The sequence below is a fragment of the Lipotes vexillifer genome, unplaced genomic scaffold, assembly GCF_000442215.2.
Source record: "Lipotes vexillifer unplaced genomic scaffold, Lipotes_vexillifer_v1.1 scaffold914, whole genome shotgun sequence".
NCBI classification, from domain to species: Eukaryota; Metazoa; Chordata; class Mammalia; order Artiodactyla; family Lipotidae; genus Lipotes; species Lipotes vexillifer.
The window spans coordinates 3,682,938-3,695,582 of record NW_006780388.1 but is presented as its reverse complement, the minus strand read 5'-3'; the positions used below and the strand labels follow the sequence as shown (position 1 = coordinate 3,695,582).

At 52.4% G+C, this 12,645-nt stretch overlaps 1 protein-coding gene across 2 annotated transcripts in view; it reads right to left on the bottom strand.

The window, feature by feature from the left end:
* Window positions 1-6,862, bottom strand: part of LMF1 (lipase maturation factor 1) — a 91,031-nt gene extending 84,169 nt beyond the window's left edge. For both annotated transcript variants that reach the window (XM_007453596.1, XM_007453597.1), the window contains exon 1: window positions 6,670-6,862. In XM_007453596.1, the coding sequence (XP_007453658.1) occupies window positions 6,670-6,862 (193 nt within the window). The remainder of the gene's footprint in view (window positions 1-6,669) is intronic.
* Between the last annotated feature and the right edge of the window lie 5,783 nt (window positions 6,863-12,645).

Below are 12,645 nucleotides of genomic sequence, written 5' to 3'. Positions count from 1 at the left end.
CAAGGAAAGAGTGAGGGCTGGCCTAAGAAACTTTGGAAATTGTTCTGAGTAAAAACTAAGGACAAAGACAAAAGTAACTGTATAGAAACACCGGAGTCTAATTGGGGGTAGGCGAACAATTCTAAGACTGCTTTGCATGTGCATTGGGGTTAAGCAAATAACCATGGGGGATGGTGGGGCAAGATTTCTCACTAGTGGAGAAGGAGGTTCCAGATAAGCAAAAAGGGAAGGCCAACACACAGTCCACATATTGGATGAGAATCGGAGATGCCAATGAGAATTCATGTTTACCCTAATATACATTCAAATGGATATGCAGAGAAATGACCATATGTGAGTGAGCACACCCACATATGTAACCTAGCTCTGTTTGCTAAGAGAGTCTGGAAGCAGTGACACCCCAGTAGCAATGGGCACTCTCAGCACAGCACCCAGATCTGGGTTCCTAACACCACTCTCCAATAAAAGGAATGAGGGCTCCTGGAGAAATGGCTGGTTTTAGGGCTGGGAAATGAGAGGAGCCTGCAGCATCCTGTAGTACCACAAAGTAAGGAAGCTCTCGGAAAATAAAGAATGGAGGCATGTCACAGGGATACGGGAGACAAATGGGAAGAACCACCACTGACCAGAGCCGGACAATTTGATACCACGAGTAACACTGCTGGACCACAACCCACAGTGTAAACAAATATGACAATTGGCAAATAAATTCCTTACAGAGGAGATCCAAATAACATGTGGAGATGCCCCCTCGGGGGGTCCCTGGAGCATGGACTGGACCCCATGACTGGGTTCCAGAGGACAGAGAACGGACAGAAAAAGGAGAACTTGACAGAGGAGACACCTGGCAGACACACCCCAACCAGGTGATCCAGGTCAGTATCACCCGTGATGTGAAGGGTACCTCTCCTCTGTGGGATTCTCCCCAAACCCACAACCTGTCCAGTCACGAGAAGACATTAGACAAGCCCAATTTGAGGGATATTCTACCAAACACATGACCAGACATGCTCAAAACTGTCAAGGTCATGAAGAGCCAGAGAAGTCCAGAGACTGCTGCAGACCAGAGGGCACAGAGGAGCCATGACGGCTAACGCAGTGCGGGGACACCGGATGGGAAGGGGTGCTGGTGGAAAACCAATAAGGTCTGGAGTTTGGTTAATAGTTTTGTTTTGTTTTGTTTTTAAAGGCAAATGTTTCTTAAATACTACGTGCGGCTCACTGTAACTGCAGGAAGAAAATTGAGACCTGATCCCCCCATGACAGCAGACATCCAGGATGTCAGGAATAAAGACAGAACACTGGATACCAGAGGTCAGCAGGGAGGGCTCCCCTGGTCTTCTCCTCGCACCCCTCCTGCTGCCTCCATCACTGAGCAAAAGCTGCCCAAGTCCACATGCCACCGACTTTCCTGGTAACGTGGAGGCCACCCCCACAGTGGTGCCCACCCAGCCCTGGCCGTGTGTGTGCACATCCACACACACGCACCCAGGTGGAGCCTGTCTCTCCCAACTCAGACTACATGGGGACCTAATTAGCAATGGCTGAACAGCTGGACATCCTCCCTCCCCACAACCACAGTCCAATGCCATGAAAGAAAAACGAAATTTGGTCTCACGAGTTAAAAAGTAAATCTACCAACAACACATTAAAAGGATCATACACCCTGATCAAGTGGGATTCATCCCAGGGAGGCAAGGATTCTTCAATATATGCAAATCAATCAATGTGATATGTCACATTAACAAATCGAAGAATAAAAACTATATGATGGAGAAAGAACTTTTGACAAAGTTCAACACCCATTTATGATATTTTCAATTTTTAATTTAAAAAAATTTAAAGTTTTAAATTGTGGTAAAATACACAAAGCATAAAATACCATCTTACTTTTGACAAAGTTCAACACCCATTTATGATATTTTCAATTTTTAATTTAAAAAAATTTAAAGTTTTAAATTGTGGTAAAATACACAAAGCATAAAACATACCATCTTAACTTAAAAAAAAAAAAAAAAGTAAATCTAAGGCAAGCATCATAGGAAACTTCCTACCTTACAGGAAAAAATGAAAATAGAATGGATTTAAATTTCAGAAGAAAAAAACCTATTCATTTTTCACTCCTGTTATAGAAATGGCTAAATAAAGAAAAAAGTTTTCAAAAAATCATAGGATCTCAAAGCTAAACCAAACAACCAAACTTAGAAAGGCTCAGTCAGCCCCCACCCTGCTCTAGGAAAGAGTCAGCCCTCTGCCCAGCTCTAGGAAGGAAGGCGACACCCCCACCACCACCACCACAGCTCTAGGAAAGGAGGAGACAGCCCCTGCCCAGCTCTAGGAAGGAAGGAGACACCCCTTCCCCCCAGCTCTAGGAAGGAGACAGGGCCCAGGCATGAGACTCTCAGCTGCTCCCTGGTGGGGTAACCCACAGACTGACCTAGGAGAGGTTACCAGGTCACCTAATATGCATTATCAAGGATGTCTGCAAATATTTTCTTTAAAAAATCAAAAAGAAAAAATTTAGTTTTCTCTCCCCTTCAGATAAAGTGCTATAAAATTAAAACAGAATCATCTCCAAAATGTCACTCTCCGATGGGTGGTTTTATGGACTGTGGCTAAATTCTGGGCCTTAGAAAAATAACCTCCAGTACTTTTTCTTTAAAGGTTTTCTTTAAAGATGTGTGCTGTAGAGAGCTCAGACGTAGGGCAGGTTTGTTTCTTAAACAAACTGGAACCATTTTACAGAGAAGCTTGTGAAACCAAGCAGAGCATTTCATTAGCAATCGAGGGGCCTGGAGGGAAGAACTAACTTCCCATGAATCTTGGAAGTGCTGAAAGCTCAGAACAACAGAAAATGAAGCAAGATTCGAGTACTCTTTTGGTTCCATTTTCTTCCTCAAAATTTCCAAAGAACACCTAAGAGTTCAGCAAACGCAGGTGCGTGTGGTTCTGCTGGGCTGCGCCAGTGCTGGGCCTGGGCGCTGACTGGCCGCAAGGCTAAGCTACCAGACCCCAGGTGAGACCTCTTGATCATGAGTGAGACAAGCTGCCGCTGTTAGAGGGTGCAGTTTAGGTTCACCTCAGACGCTCTAACAGTGACTGGTAGCTGGGAGGAAAGACCTAATAAACTCTACTACAGGTAAACAAGGAAAGACACAAGCATGACACTGCACAGCAAATCTGAACCAAAAGGACAGTACCGTAAGCTGGCAAAGCCAGGAATCAGAGTTGGGCTGAAACTAGCTGTGAGATCTTTCTGAAGTAGGATTTTAAAAGATATATTATCCCGGGGACTCCAAGGTACCATATGAAACTGGGGAGATAAATAATTTTGCTGATGTGTCAAAAAGTCCTCCATTCGCTCCAGTGCTTGCAGTTCCTTCTGGAGAGCACCATGGCAGCAGTCACCTACACATGGTTACTCAGACGGTCCTGGCCATCACGGCGGTGGGTCCCATATGAGGGCACAATTCCCGAGGCCTGGGAGGAGCTCACTTTCTTCTGCAACAGATCCTCGTTTAGCTTCAGGCTCTGGTCTGAGCTGGGAGCCTCAGTGCGTTGGTGGTCCCCAACGGGGTACATCTGGGACCCACTGGGGGGTCTGAACAGACAGGGGCCTGGAGTCAGCAGACTGGGCAGGGCCAGAGAAGCTCGTCCAGAACTAGGGCAGGAGTCTTTTAAGTCTGAGTGAGCTCACCTGGGTCCTGCGAAGGAACGAGGAAGGGAGCTCACAGAGCCACGCCATCACATGACAATGACCCGGGCCAGGATGGCAAGGCAGCAGACTCGAAAAGCTCCCAGAGAGGAAAAAAGGTCCCTGTGGTATTGTCATATCATAAGAAATATTTATTTGGTCTTCGTCCAGGTTCCTGGCACAAAGCTCCTAAAACCCCGGGGACTTCCTGAGTGATGAGGTGAGAGGAGCATCTGTTATTCATAACAAGCCCCTTTCAACCTTACCTGGGTTTATACCAATGAGGTGATTCTTGGAGGATGGGGGCTGATTGCCAGAGGAAATTTCAGCCCCACTCCTGACCTCTAACCTCACGGGACGGGGAGGGGCTGGAGACGCAGCTGATCTCCAGTAGCCGGGGATTTAATCAGTCCTGCCTATGTAATGGAGCCTCCAAACAAACCCCAAATGGAGGGGTTCAGGGAGGTGCTGGGAGGGTGGCTCCCAGGGAGGGCGTGGGGGCTCTGCACCCGTTCCCACACCTTCCCTGGGCATCTCTCCCATCTGGCTGTTCCTGAGTCATGTCCTTTACGATAAACCAGTAACATAAGCAAAGTGTTCCCCTGAGTTCTGTGAGCTGTTCTGGCAAGTTATGGAACCTGAGGAGGGGGTCGTGGGAGCCCCAATTTACATATGGTTGGTCAGAAGCACAGGTGATGGCCTGGACTTCTCATTGGCGTCTGCGGTGTGTGTGTGGGGGGCGGTCTCGTGGGACTGAGCCCTCAGCCTGTGGGGATGCGGGGCAGTTAGGGTCAAAACGAACTGACTTGCAGGACACTCACGTGGTGTCTGGACAATGAGATGATTACTCGGTGTGAGAAAAAACCCACATCTGGTGTCACAAGCATGTGAGCAGAAGAAATAAAAGTGTTTCCCTTTAGTCACCTGCAAAAGAGCAGGAGTCAGACTGTATAAAGACCCCTTGACACCACAAAGTTCTGAGGAAAACTGCTCTGAGAGCCACAGACCCAGGCAAGTGGCCAATTTCTACGTGTGCAAGGAAGGACACGGAAAGTTCACCTTCTCTGTATCCTTTCTTGGAAAGTTGTTTTGGGATATGCTCCAGTAAAGAGAGAGAATAAACCCCAAAACAAGACACGAGATCTGAGGAATTACAACTACAACTCAGAGAGAACCAGGGGCCTCTCGGGTGGGCAGTCTCTGACCTGAGTGTCACACCCAGGGCCTGGGGTGCCGAGCCGGGGAGGGGGGAGGACACGGTTGGAAAAGTATCCTGTGGTAGCATAGAGCAATGATAAAGACTGCAAAACGTCAAGGAAATTTTATGGAGCAGGAGCTGCTCCTAGAAGACAGAGGACAGAGGTATTAAACACCGACCCTGGCTTCAAGGAGTTCCCAGGGAGTCACACAGACAGGTAGACTAATGACACTAAGAACTCTGTTAGATGTGCAGAGGGTGAAGGAAGCATAGGCTAGGGGTCCATTATTCAGCCTCCTGGTGGGGTCAGCAGTCCATGAGGGCAACTGTAACACTCAACATCAAGTGAAAGCTGTGGACAGCCTGTGGCATTGTGGGAAATTCCTGGGACTTAAGGGACTCTGAGGTGGCTCACAGTCCCCAGGAGATCTGGAACCCTCCAGAAAGAAATCAATACAGGGCGACTGCCTACTTGCCAGAGCCATCTCAGCCAGGGACCCTCGTCCCTGAAGATGGTAAACTGGTTCCTTCGTGCAGCTGAAAAACACTGACTCTACCCCAAATAGCGAGAAAACATGGGGGTGGGGGGAATGCATTTGCCAAAGCAAATCATTCTGTGCTCAGCACCGGCCTTAAAATATCTTCTTGACCCACTGGTTCAAAACGGTTTCCTTCTGAACCGAACAGAGAATCCCTGTGGAGATCAAAGGCAGCCCCTAACACTGGAAAGCCGAGCTGAATTTTTTATAAGCTGTGCTCTCTGCGAGCTAAGCCACGGGGGTTTTTCTACTGTCATGGCGCCGGTTTAAGGGTCTGTTAAAGTCTCGCAGATTAACTTTGTCTTGACTCCATATTTTACTAAGTGACAGCTCAAACGTTTAGAATGACTAATCCCGTGGAGAATAAAGCAATACTGGCAAGAAGTATTTTCTATAGTAACTTAGGGCGCACGAGCGTCGTAGCTGAATCCCCCAGCGCCGCACACCGAGCCTCACCGCGCGCCGGGCCCTGGTCCCCGCGGCGCCTCGCTCGGTATGTGATGACGGGCGCTGTGCAAAGCGTGGCATTTCCACTCCCTTGGAACGCATGTTCTGAAAAGTCAGAAATGACGCCGGCACGGCCGGTGCCGGCGGCGTGCAACCCCGGCCGGCCCGCTGGGTACCAGCGCCCTCCGGAACCCTCTAGAAGGGCGACTGCCCACTGGCCCCAGGCCATCTCAGCCGGGGGCTGTGCCCCAACCCCACTGGCCCCCGCACTGCCACGTTTGTCTGAGAAGCCCAGTTTGGCTTCAGGCACCGCTGCTCGGCTCAGGGCGTTTGCGCCCCTCCAGGCGTGGGGATCGGGGTGGGGGGGTGTGCACTCCGCGCGCGCGCGGACTGGGGGCGTCGGGTGTCCACCGGTGTTCTGGGGGCGGCCTGGGGCGAGGGGAGGGAGAGAGGGAGACTGGGGCAGACCGCGCGGTTCTCCGCCTGATCAAATCTGGCTCGCACAGAACCCCGCAGGTGAGGCCGCACCTGCTGCTCAGGCCTCAAAGCTGCGGAGCCGCGGGGAGGCGGCGGGGCCGCAGCTCGTGGGACCTGTAAGCGGCAAAGGGGAGTCACCGCCTCACGAGCTCCTGGTCAGCGCGGGGTCGGCGTAGGGGCCCCTCGGACCTGCAGGACGGAGGGGGGCGCAGGACCGAGGCTCGGCCGCGAACCCGCTTGGAGGTGGGCCTGAGGGTGGGGGGCAGGGCGCGAGCGGAGGGGCTACACTGGGGCGCCTGGCCCCGCGGACTCACAGTAAACGAAAGCGAGGGCCTTCAGGAGCACGATCCTGGTCAGCCAGAAGGTGCCCGCGCCGAGGCGGGCTGGGCAGCCCGCGGGGTCGCGCCCCGGCCCTGGCGGAGATTCAGGCGCCGGGCCCGCGACCCCGGCCTTCCGCCTCCTCAAGGGCTCCTCCGGTGCCGCCATCGCCGGGCCGTCGGAGCGCATGCGCGAGGAGCGCCGCGCGCTGAACATGCCCCGCCCACGCCGAGAGACCCCGCCCACACTTGGAGGTCCGACCAACTCCGGCCAGCCACGCCCATGCGCGGGGAGCGAGGACCTGGCCCGATACCGCGCGCGCTCCCCGCAGGTCGCTCGGCGTGCTGCAGCCGTGAGAGTAACGGGGTGGGTTCGTGGAGAACGGCTCGTCGCCCCACCTGGAGCGGGCTTGACCCATTCACTCATTCATTCACTCGCTCATTCATTCATTGAATTAGCCAAAGTTGCAGAGGCCCCTACACTCCCCTACCTAGGGGCCTACCCTCCTGGACCCTCACTCTGGAGAGGGACGGATGGCACTTCAGAAGCAGAAATGCAATGTGAAAGAGATTATTGGAAAGCACGTATCAGACCACAGGCCTTCTCCGCGTCCAGGGCGGCTGAGATGTGAGCAGCCAAGGACCCTGGAGGGTACTGCGCTCCTGCTGCACGTCCTGGCTGTGTGTGGACTCGCATTCCTCCAGAGGAAAGGCCAGAGCAGCAGCTTCACCCCAGGGCTCCAGGCTGCCACTGCCTGAACGGGGGTGTGGACCAGTACCTCACAGGCGTCCCCTCCCAACTCCCCATCTCTGCTGTCGGAGGAGGGTGCTGGGGTGATGATCACACAGCTAGTGAGGGACAGTGCACGCAGTGGCTGGGCCCTAAAATTCAGACCCTCCAGCTTTCTTCCCCTTTACCCCCCACCAACCCCACAACATCTCTGCACAGGACAGCAAAGTCCCCTTAGATGGACAGCGCTCCTATTGGCCCTCAAGACTGGACCTCCAGCCGCAGGGGAGAGTGGTGGGCTGAGGATTCAGAGTAGGGAAGAGCTTACTGACCAATGACCCAAGCATAACCCCAGTGAGGACACAAGCAACTCTACATTCTGAGGATACAGGAGAGGTATCTCTAAGCAGGTGGAATGGTAGGCATTCCTCAGAGGAAGGAAGAGCTGTGCGAGAGAGTGGACCTTAGGGGTTACTGGGTAAACTGTGGGGCACTTGGAAGGAAATGATTGAGGTAGGTGTGTTTTTTTCTTATTCATTTGTTAGAGCTCTTTACATATTAAAGATTCTCTCTTTTTTTAAAATATTGCTTGGGATTTTATCTACTTAAAATATCTTTCCATTTCAAAGTGGAAGTAGATCAACATTCCCACTTTATAGTGTAAAAGAAAAAAACATTAAAGTCCATGAGGTATAGTTTTCATTTTAACTATACCATTTTCATTTGTGTTGGCCACTGAGAATTCAAAGGTAAATATGATATAGTTTTGATCCTGAAAGAATTCACAGTCTAGCAGGGGAGAGACAACCACCTAGTCATACAATGTGAAATGCACCACACACAACAAGCCCAGACAAGTGAGTGGTGAATTTTGTCAAGAAAGATCTTCTTCTTGTCTGTATATTGCAAATGTTCTGGGTTTTTTGTTTGTTTTTACATCTTGTTCCTAGTCTTTGGTATGTAAATTATCAATAGTTGTGTAGTCAAATGATCAGTTTTTCTGGCATGTTTAATTATATCTTCACCTGTAGTGTAAGCCCCATGAGGGCAGGGATTGCCTCTGGACATAGGCTCTCCCAAATTAGGCTTGACCAGGAACTTCTGGAACCCCCCCTCCAGCCCTCAGCTGCCACCCCACCCTCCCATTGTTGGGGTAATAGCATTTACGTGTATCTTATACTGTGAATTAAAAAAAAAAATCTCCCTTTTCTTTTCCATGAAAAACCCTCCCTCGGACCCCATCTCTAAGACCTATAAGAGATTTTCAACGGAGGGTGCAAACATCTTCTGTAGCCTGGAGAGCCCCTAGCTCCTTGAGCCCTCATCCCGAGGGCTCAAGCCTTGGGGAGCCCTGGCCGTGCCCTGCTTCCAGGTCCTTCCACAGGAACCCACAACCCACACCTCCCCTCCATGCCCGCTGTTGTCTGGGTGCCACGTTCGGGATGAGCCCACACAGACACTTGGGAAGAGTGGGGAGAGTCCAGGGCCCCCAGCCCAAGCCTGCCCGAGCTTCCCTGGGTCCCCGCCTGGATGTGGGAGCTGCACAGGGGACAGAGGCAAGGAAGGATGGCTCTGCTGTCAGGTGTGACCCCGGGTGCTGCTTTGCAGGTGGGGACAATTTTCACAAAGGGCCCTTTGTCCTCAGCTTCCCCTGGCTGGGGCTGCATTGTTCCCCCCTGAGAAGGGCACAATGGGACATTGTGCAGAGCAGAAAGGGGCCCCTTGTCCAGCCTCCAGCTCGCTGGGCTCTGGGCTCCCTCCCCGGGTTTGCACAGGGTGGGCGAGGCCGTCAGAGGGTCCACCGGGAGCTCATGTTCTCATGTCTCCTCTAGGGTCCTCCTTTGAGCTGACTGCAGAGGTCCAGTCCATCTGAGGGTCTAGAGCCTTCACGGGAATCAACCCCATCGAGCAGGGCTTGGCCACGGAAAGGCTGGCCAGTGGCTCAGTTCGTGCCTGTTTCAGCCTGAATTTAATCAAACGTGCACTGGTGTATTGTTCAGCATAAAAAAGAGTCATATTGATACATTCTACAACATAGATGAGCCTTGAAAACATATTCAGTGAGTGAAGCCAGACAGACACACAAAGCCACATATTGTACAATTCCATTTATACGAAACATCCAGAATAAGCGAATCCACAGAGACAGAAATTAGATCAGTGGTTCCCAGGGGCTGGGGGAGGGGGATGAGGAGTGACTGCTAACAGGGACAGGGCTTCCTTGTAGGGTGATGAAGATATTGTAGAACTAAATAGAGGTGATGCTTGCACAACATGGTGAATGTACTAAATGCTACTGAGTTGTACACCTAAAAAAACTTAATTTTATGCTATGTGAATTTCACCAAAATTAAAAAAAAAAAATCTGCTCTGGTCCTTGTTTCAGAATCACCTAAAAAGGCATTGCTTTTACCTGTTGGAATAAGTCATGTCATTTATACTTACATCTTCATTTAAACTTACATCTTCATCTATGCTAGAGAGCAACTAACAGTTTTAAAATAATATTTAGACATGGGTACATCTTGTGCCCCGTGAAGATGCCCCACTCTAAAACAAACCTCTTCTGCAAACCCCAAGCCGGAGGGCCGAGGCCTGGTGCTGGGTCGGGGCACCGAGATGCTTTCCTCTCGCCCCACCGCTCAGCGCCTACATGCTGGGGTCTCTATGAAGCAGCTGTTCACCAGCACCAGGAGCCTGGGGGAGGCTCCTGAACCTACATTTTCAAGCAAAAAACTATATGAAAACAAGCCAAGATACGGGAGAGGCCAGAGGTGCTGAGAGGAGGCCTGTCCTCTGGGCTGGTTTCAAGAGACCTGGAGCTGAGCCCCACCTGGACAGAGCCAGAAAGGGCCAAGAAGGGGAGGGGGGGGCAGAAAGGGGCTCCCCTGAGAGGAGCTATCAGCTCAAGATGGGCTAGTGTCCCAGGAACCCCTAGGTGGGTCCGCCTGCAGCTCCCCCAGCACAGCCCTGGAGATGAGGCGCACAAGCTCACAGCTGGCGGCACTCCCAGCAGCTGCGGGACGGCTTCAGAGGAAGGAGCCCCATGTCAGCACCTCGTCCAGCTGTCCCTGGGCACACGGGCCTGGCAGCCCCCACCGCATCAGGGTGATTGTCCCTGACGTGTCTTTGCAGCTGTCTCTGGCACCCACAAGAACCCAGCTTGGGCCCAAATCAAATCATGCACCCTTCATTTACCCCAATTTTTCATGTCTTGACATCTGTTGATGGGGAGGGCAGGATCTGCTGGTGCTAACATCTGTCACTTTCTTCTGGAGGGGTGGTCAGTTTGGGCCGGCCCCACCCTGACTGTCCAGTGGCCAAAACCCCCTGGTGAGGCTGGCAGGTGCGGGAGGGGGTGGGTGAGCAGGTGCTGGCCATTTGCTGGTCGTTCTGGAACCATGACTCATGGACGGCTGTTCTGCTTGGCTTGCCCGTCTCCTGTCCCCACACCTCGGTTCCAGTCCACGAGCACTCCTACCCCTGCTCCCCAGAAGGAGATGTGACCCTGTGTGGACCTGCAAGCTGGTGAGCCATGACTGCCAGGCAGAGTGGAAAGCAAATAATCCCAGTGCAGTGACATTCTCTGGTTGTAGGGCCCTATGGGGGAAAAGAGTGTATAGTTATGTTTTTCTCATGGAATCATATTCTGAACTGGAAGAAGTCTTGAAAACTGCTGAGGTCACAATCAGGAGGCCTGCAGGTGAATTCGGCCCACAGAACTGTATCATTTACCAATCACCACGATAATGCCACATAACAAACAGCCTCAAAGCTACAAGTTGTTGTGTCGCTGGGCAGTGCTTCCCATGCAGCCTGGCTCAGGTATGCCTCTGTAGTCAGCTGAGGTCTGGGTAGCAGCAGAGCCCTGGCTGGCCATTAGGGCCTCTCTCCGGCCACCCACAGGCTGCACCACTCCTTATAGCCTTGCCCTCAACAGCTTCCACATTCCCCTGCCTGCCTGGCTCCTGAAGGCACCTGCATCCAAGACCTTGATTTGGCCCAAACCTGGGGGGTGCTGAGGGCTGGGCTGGGGGAGCTTGTGCCCAGTGCCATCCATCACCAGGTCTTACCTTCTTAAGACTCACCCCGTGATTAAAGCAGACGATTCATTTCTGGAAAGAGAGGGCAGCATTGCTGTTACGGGTTCTCCTACAGGACGCCCAGTGGGCCTGACAGTGGGAGATGTGCTCAGAACTCTGCCAGCTTCGCATGATGGTGAGGTCACTGAGAAAATGCAGGACACATCAGGTGTTGTCTACAGCACACCCAGAATCCTACGGACATCAACTTGTGCAGGTCTGGTGGGGCCCCCGGGACAGACAGGTACTCCAGACCCTCTGCTGCCCAGAGTAACCCCGTAATTTGCCCAAAGCTAGAGGCCACAGAGAACGGCATCAGAACCCATGACCTGGAGACGCCCTCCTTTCTAGAACTCCAGCACCTTCTCAGGGGAGCACCACAACTCCCTCCTGCCCCTTTCCACACCCCAAGGGTAGGAGGCAGGAGGCAGGGGCAGGGACCACCGTGCAGCCCCAGTTCACAAACCAGCTGGGAAACCTCCTTCCACACTTTATTGGAACGCTTTGCCGGCATAAGCTTCTACAGGGCAGAGCCCCTGTGAACGTCATCCACTGTCCTAGCACCAACACAGGTCTGGCCTGGAAGCCCCCAAAGTGTTTTCAGAATGAGCTATAGAATACAGAACGCTTACTTCCCCCATCCCGATCTAGTCTAATGGACCTGCACAGCGGCCACTGGGGGCTCTCCATCTCATCGTGGTCACAGGAGATGTTGAAGGCTGCCAGAGATTGCTTCAACCGCTCGGGTTAATTCATTACTGTACTTCCAGATATCGCGCAGGGGTCACGTGATCAAAAGCTTTCAGAGCTGGCTCATCCCGGCCACTCCAGCACCCACCTGCACACAGCCAGCTCAGGGCCCCTCTGTCCAAGGGAACGGAGAGGGAGCAGCAGGCCACCAGCCATCAGGAGGCTCCAATATACCCACCCCCGGGGTGCCAGCCACCTCCTCTGATGACCTACCAGGCTCCTGCTTGCACCTGGCCAAGGAGCCCATTCCTTCTCAAACCAACACCAGGTGACTGGGTGGGAATCACCAGTTTGAGTGGCAAAGTTGGTCCATATCTTGAAGTCCTCAGGTCCTGGGGCTCAGGAGCAGGTGGCTGACAGTCCTGTTCTACACACGCCATGTCCCAAGAAGAAGGAGACGTTGGGGTTTGC